Source organism: Mycteria americana, chromosome 2, assembly GCF_035582795.1.
Source record: "Mycteria americana isolate JAX WOST 10 ecotype Jacksonville Zoo and Gardens chromosome 2, USCA_MyAme_1.0, whole genome shotgun sequence".
In the NCBI taxonomy this organism is placed as follows: Eukaryota; Metazoa; Chordata; class Aves; order Ciconiiformes; family Ciconiidae; genus Mycteria; species Mycteria americana.
This window is the reverse complement of record NC_134366.1, coordinates 147,632,388-147,651,143: the sequence shown is the minus strand read 5'-3', so window position 1 is coordinate 147,651,143 and position 18,756 is coordinate 147,632,388. Positions and strand designations below refer to the sequence as shown.

Sequence of the window (18,756 nt, the reverse complement as noted above, 5' to 3'; positions counted from 1 at the left end):
AATGATCAAGTGTACCTTGCCATCGAATCTTGTTAAAACACTGTCGCACTGAACTTTGTTAACTCCCTATTCTATATCAATAAACTATATTTTTACTTCTCTCTTGCGAGTGAAGTGCACTCTCACTCCATCCACGACACTTGTGTGCTATTTTTTCTGATGATGTTCACTCACCTGGTTAGTAGGAATGCATCCAGGAATAGAGCAGAGACATGTGTAGACAACTGGATGGAGGTTCATTTTTCCATAATTCTAAAGGTGCATTTTGCATCATTTTTAATGTGCTGTTGTCAGTTACATATTTTTTTTTTTAAACCTGTTGGTGTAAATGAAATCAAAGATCTTGTGTCAGTCCTTTGTGAGAAACAAAGAATAAGTTCTGACATATGGGCAAATGGCTTTAGAGATCTTTGCTAAGTTTCTTTTAAAATTTAATTATAGAAACTTCAGGAATTACTTTTCTATTTAATATTACGTCCTAATTATGCCTTCCTATTTAAGGTGATGGTTTTAATTAGCTAAAATAACTTTTATCCCACAAAATATACTTTATTTATGCATCTTATGCATAAGTTATTATGCATAAGAAATTCTGCTAAAAAAATTAAGCTTACATGTTTACCAGATATCCTGTTTGTTCTCTTCTTGGCCTGTTTACTTAGCTTCTATTATAATAGTAGTCAGCAGTTCTCATCTCTTTGTATGGTGCACAGTACAGGGTTGGATTTTTTCCCCTTACTAAAATGTGTATTTGACTACAGTCCTTGAAATTATCTTTTGTAAGTGCTCTGATCTGGAAAATGTTGCATACCAATGCAGTTGAAATTTATAAAGACGATTTCAAGACTCTTAAATCATGTATCATTTGTTATCAGTTTTGGAAAGCCCACTCTTTGAAGGTAATACCTTAGTTTGTGCATCTGACAAACTTTGATGTTACATGCATCACTGTGATGTGTACCATACATTGTGCAAAGTAAGTGAGAATACAAGAAAGCCTCTACCGAGACCTGGCTTCACCTGTTGTACAAATAGGCTATCTTGTGTGTTAGTCTTAAAATACATAACTCTTTCAGGGAAAAGACACTGAGTTTCATATACAGGATTTAATGGAGACTTCATAATCAAATCTATTTACTAAGCAATAGCTTTCGAATTTAGCCTGCTTTGTCTTATTTTTAGACTAAGGCTCTGGAGTTGGTCAGGGAACTCGAACTGTGCAAAAACCCCACTATTAGTGAAACTAGTAAAAATATGTTGGTTGGTGTGTAGCAGGCACCCACCACAACGTGCTCCATGTAGGCCACCCCTCTGATCCTGGCCCATAAGCTATGGACAGACCTGTCACCTGTCCCACAGCCAAGCGCTAAGCTAAACCTCTCCTCCTCACCTTCGCAGCCTGCCCTTCCTAAATGTATCCATCTAATGCACCACTCCAGTCACGCAAGCTATTCTACGTTTCTTTTTATTCCCAGTGATGTCCTAGATCTGCAACAGTCCACAGACTTCCAGCTCCAATGCCAAAACTCTGTAGCTAAGAAGTTTTTTCCGAAGGGGCTATCATGTGGGACAAGTCAGTGCATATCGTACAATGTAGAAAATATATTGGTACACAGATTTTAAATACACAGTTTTCTCAATACGCCCACATAGTGCCCCAATGTCTCAGTTCAATTATTACCTAATTCAGGAAAGCAATCTGTGTCCTTCCTGTCCCCCCTCAAGACCCCCACCATTAAAGGCACTTTTTTAAATTAAAAAAACTGAACAGCTCTATCCCTACACACATGGATGTTTCACAAAAAATGTTCGAAGCTCAGAAGGGACTAACTGGGAAAAGACCTTTATCATAATTTTTGTAATGTGTCCTTGCACTAGACGGGAAACATCACTTGTTATGTTGGGGAACGCTACCATTCTTTTAGAAATAACAGAATCTGCAAAACCTGAGTGCACTATCAGAGGTGTGACATCCTGTTTGTTCTCTATTAAAAACAAACAAACAAAACTTTTACTTGATTTTCACAACTAAAATATAAAAACTAAAACGTAAAGGTTTGGAATATCAGCAGGGTAATTTTCCTCAAGAATCTTTTCATTATTGTTTTTACCGAACAGCACAATTTTTCAAGTTGGATTTAAAGCATTCTTTCATTACATTATCCAGCTTCTTGTCCCATGTAGGTTTTCTCAAAGATCTCCATGTCAACTCTCAGTCTGCAGTTGCCTGCAAAAATTGTGATAAAATGTTCAGAAGCAGATGGATAACATACTCAAGCAGCAGATCAAGCAGACAGCAAATACTGCAACTAAATCAGTGACATAAAACACAGTATGTCAAATACTGATAAACATATCAGAGCTTAAAATAAATTAAAGTTTTTAAAATCCATTGAAGTAATCTGCAGCTCTACCAACTAGTGAAGAAGGCGCAATGAAGGCTGCCAGTGAAGGTACGAAACAGCTCTCTCTTTCGGGGAGCTCACCAAACCCCGAACATTTGAGACGGCTGGTTATACAGTGCAATTCTTCAGAAGCACACGAGGTGTAAAGACACACAGAAGTAAGACCTGTGCAAAGATGTAACCGATATTTTTCATAAAATTAAGTAAATTATGAGCTAGAAAAAGCAGCAAATACTGACCTTCTTTTCGTTCCCCTTTCAGAAACATATTTTAGCATAAGAACAGATCCCATGGAGTCACACAATCCATCTGTGTTTTGTTTCTGGAAAACAGGCTACTAGCTTAGTTTGCCGTCTCTCCACTTGGCTACTCCTATAGCTATTCTAGCCCTCATGTTTGTATTCTCTCTTGCTTCACTGTTCTTAGCCTGGATATTTTTGTGCATTTCATTCAGGTATCCCCTGTTAGCACCAACTTTCCCAATTCTGTTTCTGGCTTTTTGTCCAACATTCTGTATTCAGCTAAGAGAAAAATGCTTCTTCATTAGATATGCCATCTTTTGTCCCTCGCTCTTTCCCAACTCAGTGGAGCCTTATTAGGATTTAACAATGAACTATTGCCTATTTATACTGCTGACGTTTTATTCATATTTTGAGTTTTATAGGATACATATGTATACAAGGAAGAATTATTAGTTTAAGATCTCCACATCCTTAGCTTCCTCGAAAGAGTATTCAAATACCTTCCAGAATGCAATTATTAAAGTGCATCTTCATGACTTGCGTAATGATTTCAAAAAAAGATATCTTGCTCAAATGTTTTCATAAGACAACATTATTCTTCAAAAGGAAAAAAAAAAAAGGCTTTAAAAAATAAACAAGTATTACTCACATCTGGAAGGTTTTTAAGTTTGTTTCTGGACAAACACAGCATCTTCAGGCTCTTCATGTATCTAATCTCTTCAGGTATCATGACAAAATATTTGCAGGACTGATGAAGTTCAGAGAGCCTTTGCAGAAAATGTTGCTCCCTAGGAATATTTTTTATCTTCTTACTATTTAAGCTTATGCACTCCAATTTTTCTAATTTGTAAAGAAGAGGATAAAGCTTTTCAATTGACAACTTGATGTATTTATTTAATCTGGAACATAGAGACTACCTCAGTTTACTTTGAATTTTACCAAACATTTTTGTGTGCGTGAACAATTCTTTTTGCGATATACCTGTTATAATGTATGGAGGCAACTGCCAAGGATTTTAGTTGTATTCAAAGGTACATATATCATATGCCTCTAGTGATTAATCATGACCCATCTGCTGCTTTTGTTAGTCTCTCAAAACAAAGGAATTGGTGTGTCAGTGTTCTTACTGGAGCCAAGGAAAGCACAGAAAACGCCTTCCATATTTCGGATCCTATTTTTAAGTCTGCTCAGCTACTTTCATAGATTAAGTAATCAACACGGGCTGCTTGTCATTCATAAATACATCCCAGGAGACCAGCTGGGAGATAGAGGAGGGCAGGTTGTGTCTCGAGGACTAAAAATAAAAAGTTGTACTTGCAACAATTCCATGGCCTACGAAAGATGATGGCCCAAAGCGTTGTCTTGTCTACCCAGATGATGCAGATGGGACATTCTGACGTCCACTCTCACCACAGCCTTCGGGGTATCTCTGAGGCATTCAGCATTCACTCCTTTGACATGAAGGCTGTTGCACCGCTGAAGATGCCACTTACCCAGCACACCTATGCAGTATATCCGATCAGGACTTCCTGGAACATACACCGCGGCTTGCCTGCACTGCGACCACCCATATTGTCTACGAAAGAGACGCTGCCTATCTCCATTACTCAACTGGCACATCAGTGAATTCATAAGCTGCAAGGCGACCAGTGCTGGTGAAGGAGGAAGGCTGGAGAACTGGGCAAAATCCACAGCCCCAGTACCAACCGCAAGAAGCAGTGCCTTTACCCCATCTGCCGCCAGCGCGTTTAGCTACGGTAATTCTCACTTTTGTAATTCAGAACAATATTACACCCCAGCGTAACTCCGCAGAGGGGGACCACCACCCCACAGCCTCAGATCTGCCCAGTCACCCCGCTGCCAGCACCTCTTACTCCTTGAGCCAGAGCAGGAATAGGGACGTGCTCTGCACAGACATGAGGTTTCAGCCTTGGTTTTCTCCAGGGGCCTGCCACAGCTCCTGTTGAACTGCCTGGTAAAAAGAGGAGACGGGAAGGACAGAGCACGGACAGGAGGCAAAAAGTGCCTCTAGTGACAATTTTGCCTCAGGCGAGTGGTTGTGAAACAAATTCCCCTCTTCACGGTGTTTTAGCTTTGGTGTAATATTTTAATATACATAAGCACAAAAGGTTGTGAGACTCGTACAAAGGCGCACAAGGAACATCACTGTTTCACTATATTTTATATTACTTCTTTTTAAAAAATCCTTAAAGTCATGGAATATTTAAATAATTTATGCTGCCACGCACCTCCCAGCCGCTTTCCGGCGCTGGCTGCAGCCCGCGCTACCGGGGGCGCACGGCAGAGCCGAGGCGGGGCGCAGGCTCGGCGAAGGGGACAGGGACGAAGGCCAAGCGCCGTGTGCGGCTCCGGGACGCGGCCGGTCCCGCCCGCGCCGCGCCGAGGCCCAGCCGGGCGGCTGCCGCGCAGCCCCGCCGGCCACACCGCTTGTCGCCGTGGCAACAGCTCAGCCCCACGTGACACGGGCCCCCCAGCGCCGCAGCCGGGGCGCTTCCGCAGCGCCCCCCAGAGATCCCTCAGGCCGCCGCGGCCTAGCGCTGTGCCCGCGGCCCTCGGCAGCGAGGACGCTCTTCCCTCTAAGAATACTGTACACAATTTATTGCAGACCACTCGACAGCTTCCCTCCCATTCTTGTGAGCATTCCTGCTGGAAACTAACCTCCATTAATCGTGCAAAAAAAATTACCTACCAGCCCTTAAAAGAAATAGTGGCTGAAGAAACTGATGTCAATGAATTGCAGATAAAAGCAAGAAAAGCCACTTAAATACATAGAAACTCAAAATAAGTACTGCTGTTTTGCACAGAAAATGTAATCTGAAAAAAGTCAAAAGCTAAATTGTGGGGGGAAAAAAAAAAAAGAAAACCCTCTCACTTTATCATTTTTATGTATGGAGAAGTTCAACAGTATTTTCAAATACAGCTTTTCAGAAGAGTTCAAGTTGAACTGCTAAAACACTGGGCATAAATCTTGTTTAGAAACAACTTCATTTCATAAAGAGTAAAGCTTTGTCTGCTTGAATAGAAATAGTCAGTGGTTGGAGAATTCATACTACAGTAGGACCCTAAAGTCATAAAAATTAAACAAGTAAACTTATTAACACTAGGAATTAAGAAGTGAACAATCTAAGTACAAAATAAAAAGTGACTACAACAAGATTTGCCACAAATAAACCGATTTATTACTTTTGGGCAAGTCCCATACAGCATGAGCAAGGATCTTTCACTCACTATATTAAAACATTATTTTGCTTTATACAAATTGTAAACATCTTCAACAGGACAAACTGTCAGTACAAGCGTTCCACGATTCTGGCATCTTTTCTCTGTCAGCTAATCAAACAAGAATGAAACCCCAATAAACCAAGAACTTTTGGTTTATTGAAAGAAAAAAGAACTTTTTTTACAGGGTATCTGTAAGATGCAGCATGTGCATTTCATATCACATCAATTCTAAGCAACACAGAGAAGAGCATTCTGTGATTTCTGATTATTATTATTTTCAGTGAAATTCATAGTGGTATTATGAATAGAGACATTTTTCCATACTGTTGTATCCAATTTTTTGTTTGAAATTAAAAACATCGTTTCATACAATCAGGGTGGTAAACCAAATTCTGCAGTAAACCAGCTGCTATAAATACAGCTATATTGACTATACTGTATCAGATAAATAAGGATGTAAAACCTCCTGATCTGGTTAATACTTTGTCTTCCTGGCAGGCACCAGTCTAAAGAAGTCATAATTCAAGTTCTGCTTGTCCAAAACTCCCTGCTATAATTGTCTTGATTTTTTTCCCCTGCCTCTCTCTCAAAGTGCTTTAAATCAGACATAATCTGATCCATAAAGTGAACACTTATCTCCTTCTTAAGTAAGAGCAGATTTTTCTAATTTGTAAGTCCCAGGAATGTCAATCTGCTGGCTAGCTTTACTGAAGGACTACAAAATGCGCACTGTTAGCTCATAATCCTCAAATCAGGGCAAAAGTGTTTAAACTTAACATGAACATCTTTTCTCCAAATCATCTCATCAGCACTAAAATACAGACAATTATCGTGTTATTGACTAAGGCTTTTAAAAAAACACACACTTCTGTTGTTAAAAAACAATTGCATTACAACTTTGGTTTCAGTATGCTGCTAATTTTGGAGTCACATTTACAGTGACTTAAAGACAAAAGTCTACGTTTCTAATGTAAAAAGTCAAGCCATGTTAAAAAACCACCACCTTTCAAGTCTCTGTGCATCATAAAGAGCAATCAAAATAACCTTGATTCTTTTGCAGATCACCTTTAAAGTCACTCACAAAACCCAAGGTGGTTATTTTTACACCTGTATGCAACCAGCTGTTTTAAGCATTATAAAACATCACACTTTAGAGATCACAAAGTGCTTAGATCAGCAGATCCATAAATTATGAGTTCAGATGAGTTTCACTACCCGACGTGCTTTGAGGAGCTTATTTGTAAGATTTCTGTATCATAGAAATGCACAGATGAAAGACTACGAAGGATGAACAGCACAGTTAACTTGCATCAATGTTATGATGTATAGTCATAAAACAACAATGCTCTTCCTACAAATTCAGTAGTAGGAACAGCATCAAGCATTCAGTTCCTACTATCAACTGCAAAAAAAAAAAAAAAGTAAAGTCCTCAAACCTTGGTAAAAATCTTAGATGAACATCTTTTTATTTTAAAGATTCTGCAATTCCTTCAGCCAAGCAAGATATTCTACTACTGTATTTGCCTCCAGCTCTTCTCTGCCCAAATAAAGAAGGGGGATCCCTACTACAGCGTTAAAGCTAGATCCTGATAGAACTAGAGAAACACTGTAGAGGATATTTCATCAATCAAAATCAATTATTTTAAATGCCTTAACTCTTCCATGATCATCAAAATCTACCAGAAATAATGTAACAGGACCCTTCAGGTAACCTTAATTCTTCAGCAGAAATGCAGGTTAACCAAAACATTTACTACTTGGTATTTTCACTGCAGCATGGGATGAAGCTCTATTAAAAAAAAAATTCTGATTACACAGCCACCATTTTAGAGAAGATCTTCTAAACATGATTAATACCAACAAGTTCAAAATACTGTTGTTTTGGTTTGGTTTTGTTTTAAATCAACAGCTATTTCTGATTTATAGTCAAACCTTGTATGTCTTTTTTTCATTTTTAATCCATTCCATTTAGTTTTACTTTCTAGTCTGTCTGGGAGTTGTCTGGAGCCCGACACATCAAGATGCAACTGTTACCCATGTGGTTTTAAGACTTCTGTATGCTAGCTGCCATTTTCTGTAGCAGCGTCTGTTAGAAGTTTTACAGAATTGTAATGTTCTCCTAATCCATAGGCATGTCTCATATACCTAAAAAAAAAAAAGTTACAGAATTAGTGTTCAGTTTAACTAAAGGTATACGCCATGCCAAACATTAAGAGCACTGGAAGATAGCTTAAATAAATTCAAGTTTTAGCACAAAAAATATACAGGGTCATTAAATAGGAGAGTATTAATAAAGACAATTTTAATTCTGGTGACTTCCAGGCGCAGATTGACATAAACTTTGAAGAAAAAAAGTTTCCTCCTGCATCTTATATCAATTTCACTATTATTTTGGAATTATCTAACAGGTAAAATGACCTTGTAGTGTTCTATAAAGCAGTGACTGAATCGCACTTCAGACTGATTGTCAGCATTTTAAGAACTCTAATTACAATATCTTTAAACTAAGTGTGTCAATCACAAACGTAATTTCTGACCTGCAAGATTCAAGCAGCATTTCAATGTCAGATACATAACAGAAAATAAAGGAGCAGGTGAGAATCAAAGCTGAGCCCTCTGCTATAGAAATAAGTGCACTAATTTTAAGACGGGACAAAGTTACATACTTACACAAGTATTATTGGTTTCCCTGAATATTCTTCACCAACAATAATGGGAGGGGAATCCATCTGCACTACTTCAATAGGTGTTTGCAAAATGTGCGACAAAGCCCTTAGCTTCAAGGCATAAAAACAATTCAGTAATAGGATTAAATCCAATGTAGGGAGGACAGAGGAAGACATGGCATTTAGTTTTAGCAGACATGAGTTCGGGCATAACATTTCAAATATTGTTAGAAAATAAACTTTATCAAAGTAAGCAAAATTATTTTAACTTTTTAAACTTTAATTGAAAACAGGTTGCCTTAAATTAATCATTGTTTTGATGATACAACACAGGTAACATTGGGCTAGCTTCAGTAATTTGGTAACTAATCTTTGATAAAACAATACATAAGACAAACTAGAATAAATACATATTTTCTCAAGCTCAAGTTTTGGTTTACATTATAAAAATCTAACATTGCTCCACTCTAGTCAGCTTTGCTACCATCTAAGTCTGCATAATAAAATGCTTTCTCCTTAGAAAGTGTTCCCCTGCTCGTACTGTCAGTCCTTCTAATGATATTTAGAACTACTGAATTCATTAACTTGCATGTCATCAAATACATCAGAAGAGCAGCGCACCATCAGAAAAGCTACTAATCTGGGAAAACAATTTCTAACCATAGGATAAAGTTATTGATAAACTATTTATGACTATGTTCCCTTATGCCTTCAGGTATTCTTTCTTAAGAAGCCCTTTTTTGAAGGTATATTCACCCACTTCAGAATTTCACAAATAAAAATTATCAATACCATACTTACTTCCAGCTGACCACCCCATGCAGCTGTATTCGCTATATCATCACAGTATTTTTCAAATTCCTCTGCGAGGAAAGAACAGACAACTTTTAGTACTTCTCTTATGCGAGAACAGGAAAACTGAGGAAAAATACTGATTGTACGATGAAGAACTAGAACCTGAAAAGTCCAAACACATTATACAGGAAAACATGTATGTTCACTGAAGAGAAGGAAAGGAAAAGAAAATCACCAGAGGCCAAAAAACCCCCATAACTGTTTTAGAAAAATTAAGACTGAAGACAGGAATAAAAACAAGTATGGGAATAAAAAGAAGTACAGGTTTGTATTTTGAACTTTTTATTCAGGGAATTGTTAACAACAAGCATGAAATTGCATACGCTTTTCTTCCTGTTAAGTTTCAGAGACTGTTGTTTTAAGACTCTAGAAAAGAATGTGATAGCAGGTAGTATGCTTGGTTCTTATGTTAGCTAGGTGTCAGGTATGTTTTTAAAATCTTGTAACTGTACATAGTTCAACTGTCAGTTTTTTTTTTTAAATTTCCAAATTAGCTGCTTTGTTTTTAACCTCTGAAGTACTTATTCCCAAGTTTCTTTGTTAATAGCTAAATAAACCTTTTGCAGATCATGTTCTACAGAAACCAAGCTTTCAAATTTATGAATTACAACCCTTCAGGCTTCTGAACCCTATGAATAGATTCTGATAAAGAAAGAACAGATTTGCTGAAGACTGCTCAGAATTGTTTTTCATACATTCCCCTTATAACAGACTTAAGAGACATAAGAAAACCACAACTCCCTGCTGCTCTGCAGAACTTCATTCAGTCTTCTCTTAGGGCACATTTATCCTGTGACAGTTACCTCTGTAAACATGGGAAAGATGCCTCCTACTTCACAACAGCCCCCAGTCACCAATTGAAATCCACAGCAATAACTATTAAATCAATGTAGCAGTAAGTTAAAAAAAGTAGTCATTTGCACGATGTTCCAGATGCAGTAAGAAAGGAATAAACCATGTATTGCTCAAATAAGAAGTACACAAATTCCATTTAACTGCATTTAGTCAGCCTACACCATTGCTCCACACTAAATGCCTTCATCTTTTTTAGTTTAGTCTGTTTATAAGAAAGGGCTCCAAAAGGCCTAGTCTAAACAGTGAAAATAAAGGGTAGAATAAGAAAAAGCATCTATGCAAACTATTATAAAACAGATTTGCTTGAATTTCACACTCATTTTTAACAGCTTTCCTATGTAAATTGAAAACACCAATATAAAAGCTGACAAAAAAAAAATCATCCCTAACCTGGTAGACAAGCTGTTTATAATACAGCTTAAATCACATACTAGAACATGATTACCATCTAGTAACCAGCAAGTTCTGATTTCTATTATTTTTTAAATGGGGAATAATGTTTGCTAGATTACTTTAAATTAAAAAAAAAAGATAAATTACAAAGATTCCAGTGTACCAAATTTCATAGTGGACCATAATTCTGTGTTCCATAGAACACAGCCAAACCAACAAAGTAACAAAGTTCAGGAACAAATACCATAATGGATTAGTCCCCATTCAGCTGTAACGAAGATCAAGAATTATCAGAAATAGTTGTAAGAGTTTTTAAAATCTCTTATGCCACAAGTCTTACCTCTGCTATACATGTCTCCAGTACTAGGGTTTGTAAGAAATGGCAGGAAGTCATCAAAGTGACTTTGCATATACTTTGCTGTTTGGTTCCTCAGAGTTGCAACAGTCCAGGAATTTTGGCGATCCTTGAGCTGATCTTCAATAGCTCTGTACATGCAATGGCCATCTGAAGGGATCTGTTTAATCTCTAAGTGCCTTGCTGCCAATAGGGAGGCAAGTTTCTGACTTTCAAGATGTCTAGCACCCGTTAAATTTTCTATCTCAGCTTCAGCTATCCTTTCTTCTCTTTCTTTCTCCAAAGCAGCTTTTTTTTCCTTAGATTAAAAACACATAAAAATTACAGCAAATGTTAAAATTTAGAAGATGCCTGTACAGCTCTTGGCTTAGTGCTTGCTTCTAACTCTTCAAATGTTTTCTCAGTACATTGATATCTGTGAAATGTTCTCCCAAATCAGTACTACTAAATCTTGGAGACCTCCTAAACCCAAACTTTAGCAAATGGTAACTGACCAATATATCCTAACTGCCTCTGCCACCACACCCGAAATTATGCGACAGGAGAAATCTTAATTATATCAACATCCAAAATAACAGTTTACAACACCCATACAAAGGCTATTAATAATAGTCATTTCTTCAGGATCACCTATTTCACTACATTGGCAAACAACTCAAGTATGAGGATTCTAATTAAACAACAGAAAATATTGCTCTTTCATAATAAGTGTGAGATCTACCACTTACGCATAGGATTGCATAATGTAGCTCATGTCATGAAACTGAAACTCCCTCAGGCTAGGTACTATACCTCATAAAAGACTGCTCCCTAACCTAAAGGAAGGATAAGAACGCATACAGAGAATACTAGAGGGGACGTTATAATACATAACATAAAAATTAATTTTATAGAATGCTTCGTAAGTTTATGCTTAAGTTAACAAGGGAATAAGAGTCAAAGTAAATGAACAAGTAAAAAAGGAAGCAGTACAGAGAATGATCTTTTCACTCTCACACTTAAAATTCACCACAAATCAGGACCAGACTAGTTTAGGCAACCACAATATAGGAAAACTAGGCTACAGAGTTTTAGTTTGCCTAAACATGGTGCAATGAATTAAGAACATCCTTTTATCATGTTTGTTACAAGGCAGCTCTGCAGTAGTGATCATGTAACAGGTGATGGACTCTGCAATAAAGCAGTGCTCCTCTGGCCCTGAACCAATGTTCATGCAGGTACAATGAGAATGCTCATCTATCACAATTTAGCATCTGAAGCTTAACAAGATTTGATGGCCTGGACACCAGGTAATGTTTCTTAACAACTCAAAAATTTGCAAGAATTTCAGCATTAATGTTCTTTTGTTAAATGTGTAAAGTTCTACTACTTGCATATTTTCCACATAGTATTTTACATTGTTTTAATGCAATTACTTTATTTCTTTATTAATGTTTTTAGTGAAATTTTTTTAAGAGATCAGTTGCTTTACATCATTTGTTTTTTCTAGCTCCCATCTCCTGACCTATTCTGATTCCCAGCCCACGGCTGAGGGTAGGAAAGTACAACTGTTTATAAAATGCTTACATATCTCTAGGTAGCAGCTTTACAGATTTTCAAGGCACCCAGTAGGTACAGCATCAATACTGAATTAGCCAGGTAATGTCCCCTGCAAAATTGTTTAACTTTGGTTATTACAGTTAAGTTTAAGTGAATATAAGTTCAATCAAATATTTGTAAAATGTTTAAATGTTAAATCATACCCGCCTCTTCTGTGCTTTTGTTATTCGAGGATGCTGAATCTGTTGCTCTACTCCTTCAAGCTCTAAATTTGCAACCCCATCAGCTATAGAATCTGTCTAAAAAGAAAAAAAAGTTAAATATTCTTGTTAGTATAAATGATAACTGAGATAAGGCATCTCCTGAAACCATTTTAAGTTCTGTTCCTAGGTAATGCCAGGGTATACTTAGCAAGTTTAACCACAAAGATCTGTGTATAGCACAGAACCTGTCAAAACCAAAAGTAAAGCATTTCACATCCCAAACCACTGTCATGCATTTTATTACTTTTTCTGTAGTCTCAACAAAGTAAAGACTAAGGGACCTGCGGCTGAGGGAGCTGGGACTGTTTAGCCTGGAGAAAAGGAGGCTGAGGGGAGACCTTATCGCTCTCTTCAACTACCTGAAAGGAGGTTGTAGAGAGGTGGGGGTCGGTCTCTTCTCCCAGGTAACAACTGATAGGACAAGAGGAAATGGCCTCAAGTTGCGCCAGGGGAGGTTTAGACTGGATATTAGGAAATTTTTCTTCACCGAGAGGGTTATCAAGCATTGGAACAGGCTGCCCAGGGAAGTGGTTGAGTCACCATCCCTGGAGGTATTTAAAGGACGTTTGGATGAGGTGCTTAGAGACATGGTGTAGTGGTGGATTTGGCAGTGTTAGGTTTATGGTTGGACTCGATGATCTTAAAGGTCTTTTCCAACCTATATGATTCTGTGATTCTGTGAACATTAGCGTCATTCACAGATAACTGTATTGCACCAATTTAGCCAAAAGCTCCATTCCCAGGAGAAAGGGAGAAAGTATATGAACAGGCCTACTTGCACAAGCGGTCCTTAAATTCAGGCACATGATACAAATACAGTTCTTTTCAGTACTGGATATACAAAATTAAGTCTATGGATTGCAAATTCACTATAACTGGAGTTTCCAGCACTCTACTTATTAAGTGCTAAAACACAGGTGAATTTTTCTATGTCACACAAGTATTTAATAGTATCTAGTTTACTCAGGTGGTCGTATTTCCTGCAGCTAAATTTGAATAATGCTAAGCCTCTGTTAAAAATTAAGTGGTTTGCCATCAAACAGCAAACTGGAAGCATTTAAGCATGTAGCTATGTTGCCAACATGGCAGAACAGTAGCATTTAAGACAACAATTCCCATCATCACAGAAAGTGTCTTCTTACAAAAAGGTCAATTACCTTGTTGACAGAATTGCAAGACAAAACCCACTGCATCAGTCAAATGCCTACTGAAGGCCAACAATACTACAGTAGTCTACATAAGATAATTAGAGTGACAATATAACAGGAACTTAAAAAAAAAAAAAGGCCAAATATTTCTTTAAGACAACTGAGCTACTAACGTAGCCTTAAGAGCAAAACCAAATACTGCTCAACAACAACAGGTAAATGCCCCTTCTCGCAATGCCCACCCAGTGTAACAGCTGCATCTTTCCAAAGATGAAAGAGTTACCAATACTGCGAGGAAAAGGAGAAATACTTTAAAGTGTTACTTCATTATAATTTTTAAAAGTTAAAGAAGCCTTAACACAAATTGTATCTGTACAACTTCAGCTAAAGTTAAGGCACCTACCTTATTCTGCTCAAGTGAAGCTTCCTTCAGCTGCTTTAATTCCTCCTTGTGCTTCTGTTCAAGTTCTGCCTCTAGTTTGGCAACTTCATCAGCCAGCTGTTTTCGTCTCTTTTTATCATTCTTGGGAACAGCATTTTTCATGCCTTGAATTTTTGCTGTTAGAGAAGTAGTGTAATAAAACATTACCTCTCAATATAGATACCTCACAGTCATTGTAGAAAACAGAACCGCAAGTCATACAGAAAAAAAATTTACAAATATCAACATATCAGTATGTTTTAACAGTTTAGCTATGAGACTGCCTGTTATGATCATCACATTTTAAAGCAGCTATATTTTTCTTAAAAGATGCAAACATTATATCTGAAGAAGAGAAAAACTTGTGCCAGGTTACTATTACAAATACTTAAGAACTTCATCAACACAGCAGACCTCAGCCTGTTGCCTTCAAAAAGTTTATCTGGGCACTGAGATCTCAAATCCTGTCACAGGAAAGATATGTAAATTTTTAATCACACAAGTAGTAGTTTCAAAGTAAAAACAGAGTTTACCTGTCCTTAAAATAAAGCTTCTAAAAGCAAGATGGGTATCCAAGAAGAAAAAAAAGCCTCAATTTCCTTAAGTTCCATACATACATTTAGGCTGTGAGTCAAGGCTCCATTTCTCAAATCACAGAATAGTTTGGTTAGAAAGGATGTCCAGAAGTCATCTAGATCAACCTCCTGCTCAAAGTGGGGCTGAATTCAAAGCTACATCAGGTTATGCTAATTCAGATTGATCTGGAATTTATTCAGATGACTCTGCAAACTCTCCAGGGATGAACATTCTGCAACCTTTCTGGGCAGTTTTTCCCCATGTTTAACCATCCTTATTATGAAAATATTTTCCCTTTTTCCTCCCATGAGGATTGTTCTTGTTACCACTTCCAGCCATTGTCTCTAGACCATTCTCTATGCTTTGCTTTGAAAAGTCTGGCTCCATCCATTACGCAGTGGAAACTACAATCACATCGCCCCCAGTCTTCTCTTCTTCTCCAGGCTGAACACACACAGCTTCCACAGCCTGTGCTCTTACATGAACACACCCTGCTAGCTCTCGTCACTTCTGTATTCACTGTTTAAGAGTTACAGCACCAATTATTTAACACCCTGCTTGCTATTCATCATCTGTACATTTTCCTGTCCTTCACCCTTGACTGACACAATTGAGCTGAAGATGATGGCTATGATAATAAAACTTTTCAAGAAGAGGCAGCAAGAATGCTCACACTGAAAGATTTATGTTAAGCATTCAGCCTCACAGATGAATCAGCTGAGTTTGACAGACAGAAAAGCAGTTTTGTTCATAAAAATTAACATAATGGGGGAGAAGGAAACCCAGGACTTAAGAGACAAATACACAAGGAGAGTATATGGGGGTGGTAGAGACAAGGATCATCAACTGGAGGAGATGATGGATTTTCAGAGGCTGAGACGCACCTTACGTTAGTTGTTATGAACAAACTGTTTTGCTATCTGTCAAACAGTTAATCACTGCACTTCTCAGGAATGTATTTTTCAAGTAGGGAAAACGTGTGCCTATAGGTTCCCAGCCTCTCCTAACTGGAAAGACTGGGGCTCTGTCTTCTATATACCCCTCCCACCTTTAGGTAGTGGAGGACTGCAATTACATACCCCCTTATCACCTTCTCTAGGTGGAAAAACCCTCTGTTCCTCAGCCTCTCCTGATCAATGTTCCATGTGCTCCAGCCACTTAATCACAATGCTGGATTCCTACACCTCTTTTCGATTTCAACCAAATTTGAGAGAGGAAAAGGCATCTCAAAACAATAAGTTCCTATAGATTTAATGACAATACGCAGCCCAATACTGTCTCTCCTCTTCTTTAACCCTCTAACTAGTAAAAGGCTGCAGATTGGCCTATTTCATCACATACCAAAAAAGCCAAACAAGGAAAAGGCCATATCAATATACCAGCAATGAGAAAGGCTTAACAAAAAGGTTATAATCAACTATAAAACTCAACAGAATCCAGCTAACAGAACTACTTGATTATATTAATCTACTGTAATAGGGTAGGTAAAATGTGGCTGATGAACAGTTCATATGTAGCGCTGTAAGACCACAGGGATCTTCTACTATAAATACTTTACTGTATCTAGACAGAACGTGAAAGTCCATTTCAGATCAGTTGCACTTTGAACAAAGAAACGTAGCTGCCTGAGCAGCAAGGACCCTTATACCGGCTTTTCAATCTAAAACGCCTTACAAAAACAGGCCTCCTTTAACTTAAAAGCAAAGTAGCAAAACGTTAATGTAACGCTAATGGTCTAGCACTATGTTACGGCTCTGAAGCACTGTCAGGCTCCCAAGATTGCAGTAAGGCGAACTCAGCAGACCGCCTGCATGACAAGAACCACACCTAGCACCAAAGCATGGCCTTGGCACCTCTGCCAAGACGCAACGTGCTCGTTGCCGACGTCCTCTTCCCCTTGCGAAGGCAGTGCACGGGCTGCTCCCTCCTTTCCCAAAGCCGGGCGCTGGCGAACGCGCCCGCCACCGTCCCTCCCGCCCCCTCCGAGCTTCTCCCACTGCCCTACGGGGCTTCCAGCTTCGCCTCCGTGGAGCGTCCCCCAGGGGAAGGCTGAGAGCGGGACGCCCAGCCCAGCCCGCGTCTCCCCGCCGCCTCCCCCCGGCCAGGCGGGCGCCTGAGGGAGCCGCTCTCCCCTCCCCCGCTCCCGAGCCCTCTCCCCGCCCGCCCGTCGCCGGGCGGCGGCCCCCCTCACCCTGGAGCTCCCGCTTCTCCTTGCGCTGCCGCTTCACCAGCTGCTGCAGCGGCCCGTCGGCCCCCGCCTCCTCGTCCCCGGAGCCCTCCATGGGCGCCCGGAGGCCCGCGCCCGCGGGACGCCCTCACCCCGCGGCGCCAGCGTGCGACCCCTGACCCCGGCGCGAGGCGGGAGCTCGCCGCGCTTCCGGCAGCGCCGCCCCGCCTGGCCCCGCCCAGCGCCCGCCTCAGCTGTGAGGGGGACAAGGGGGACAAGCGGCCCGGCTCTCCCGCGGCCTCCCCTCCCCATGGGGTTCCTCCGTGGGCTGCCTGCCGCCCTCCGGCACCGGCTGGGCTCCGTGTCGCCGCCGCCCCGGTCTCTTGGGGCCGCCCCGTGCGCCCCGCCGGCGGGAAGGGCGGCCTCTGCCCCCGCTCCTGAGCCCGCACGTCAGGGGCCGTGAGCTCGGGCCGTGGTAGGAAAGGGAGGCCTTTCTTCTGTCTCGGGTTGTGAGAGCACGAGAACAGCGGGGGAGGGAAGGGCCGTTTTGACGGGGAAAGCGGCCCCCCTCCCCATCTCTGTCTCCTGACATCGCTGCGGAGCTACTTGCTCCTATCTCCTGCCCCGTAAAGGACGTGTATGGACATGTCTTCACTAAGAAAAAATGGTACGTTTAGCTCAACGAGAGGTAAATCCTATTAAAGAGGAAGGCTAGAGGTGAGAAAGGAATTGGTTAGGGTTTCTACATGATTTATCACGTTAAGGAAAAAAATTACCGAACTTGTTCACTTTTGTGCAAAATACACAGTGCCCTGTGTGTGCAAGTGTTTTACCTGATGTTACTTAAAGCTAAAAAATACCCAGAAAGACCCGATTTTCCAAGTTGTGATGTTTGTGATTTGTGTCTCCTCACCACTGTGAAATTATGTCTCATAAAGCGTTACATTCTCACAGTAAAATCCAGACTTCCTGGTTGGGGTCAAATCCGCACCTCAGAGTGGGAACTACAAATTCTTGCTGAGTGCTAGTGTGGAGTGAGATGCTTTTCTGTTCAGTGCAGTTGCCAACGTTATTTTGTGGAACATTCAGTTCATCTGGACAAAATGTAATTTATGAACTTCAATATTTTAGTTGGGTTTAAAATTATTCAAATTGAGCAAAAACTTTGGTAATGGAAACAGTAAGTTTGTGCTTAACTGTTACGGCATTGCTATTATTCTTGTACATTTTTATCAACAGAACCTCTACAAGAATACCTCCCTGGAGGTATTTAAAAGACGTGTAGACGCGGTGCTTAGGGACATGGTTTAGAGGTGGACTTGGCAGTGCTAGGTTAACGGTTGGACTTGATAATCTTAAAGGTCTTTTCCAACCTAAATGATTCTGTGGTTCTGTGAAGTACAGTCAGGTGCAAAGAAAGGAAGTGGATCTAAAGCAGAATCGTAAGATGATGGATTGAACTCTCTTGCTGTATAGAACCACCCGATTTTACATCTCCTTTACAATTCTGTTGAAAGATAAATAATTTTCAGATTTGTGTGTCAATACCTGGAAATACATTTTTCCCTTACCTCCACCTGCTTTTTCCAGCCTGTTAGAATACAACAGGTCACAGACCAGCTAGGAAA

General features: G+C 39.8%; 1 protein-coding gene across 1 annotated transcript; it reads right to left on the bottom strand.

The window, feature by feature from the left end:
* Positions 1-5,831: 5,831 nt before the first annotated feature.
* On the bottom strand, positions 5,832-17,341 carry OTUD6B (OTU deubiquitinase 6B). The gene is made up of 7 exons (XM_075494924.1): positions 17,153-17,341; positions 14,368-14,522; positions 12,757-12,852; positions 11,000-11,312; positions 9,358-9,419; positions 8,561-8,667; positions 5,832-8,035 (listed from the first exon to the last, which is right to left on the bottom strand). The coding sequence occupies exons 1-7, from the start codon at positions 17,241-17,243 to the stop codon at positions 7,951-7,953; spliced, it is 909 nt and encodes a 302-aa protein (XP_075351039.1). The 5' UTR covers positions 17,244-17,341; the 3' UTR covers positions 5,832-7,950.
* Positions 17,342-18,756: the final 1,415 nt, after the last annotated feature.

Coding starts and splice junctions, on each gene's coding strand:
- OTUD6B (XM_075494924.1), bottom strand. CDS start 17,243: ATGGAGGGCTCCGGGGACGAGGAGGCGGGGGCCGACGGGCCGCTGCAG. Junction 9,420..10,999: donor TGGAGACATGTATAGCAGAG/GTAAGACTTGTG, acceptor CTTTCCTCGCAG/AGGAATTTGAAAAATACTGT. Junction 8,668..9,357: donor CATGGGGTGGTCAGCTGGAA/GTAAGTATGGTA, acceptor TATGCCTTGAAG/CTAAGGGCTTTGTCGCACAT.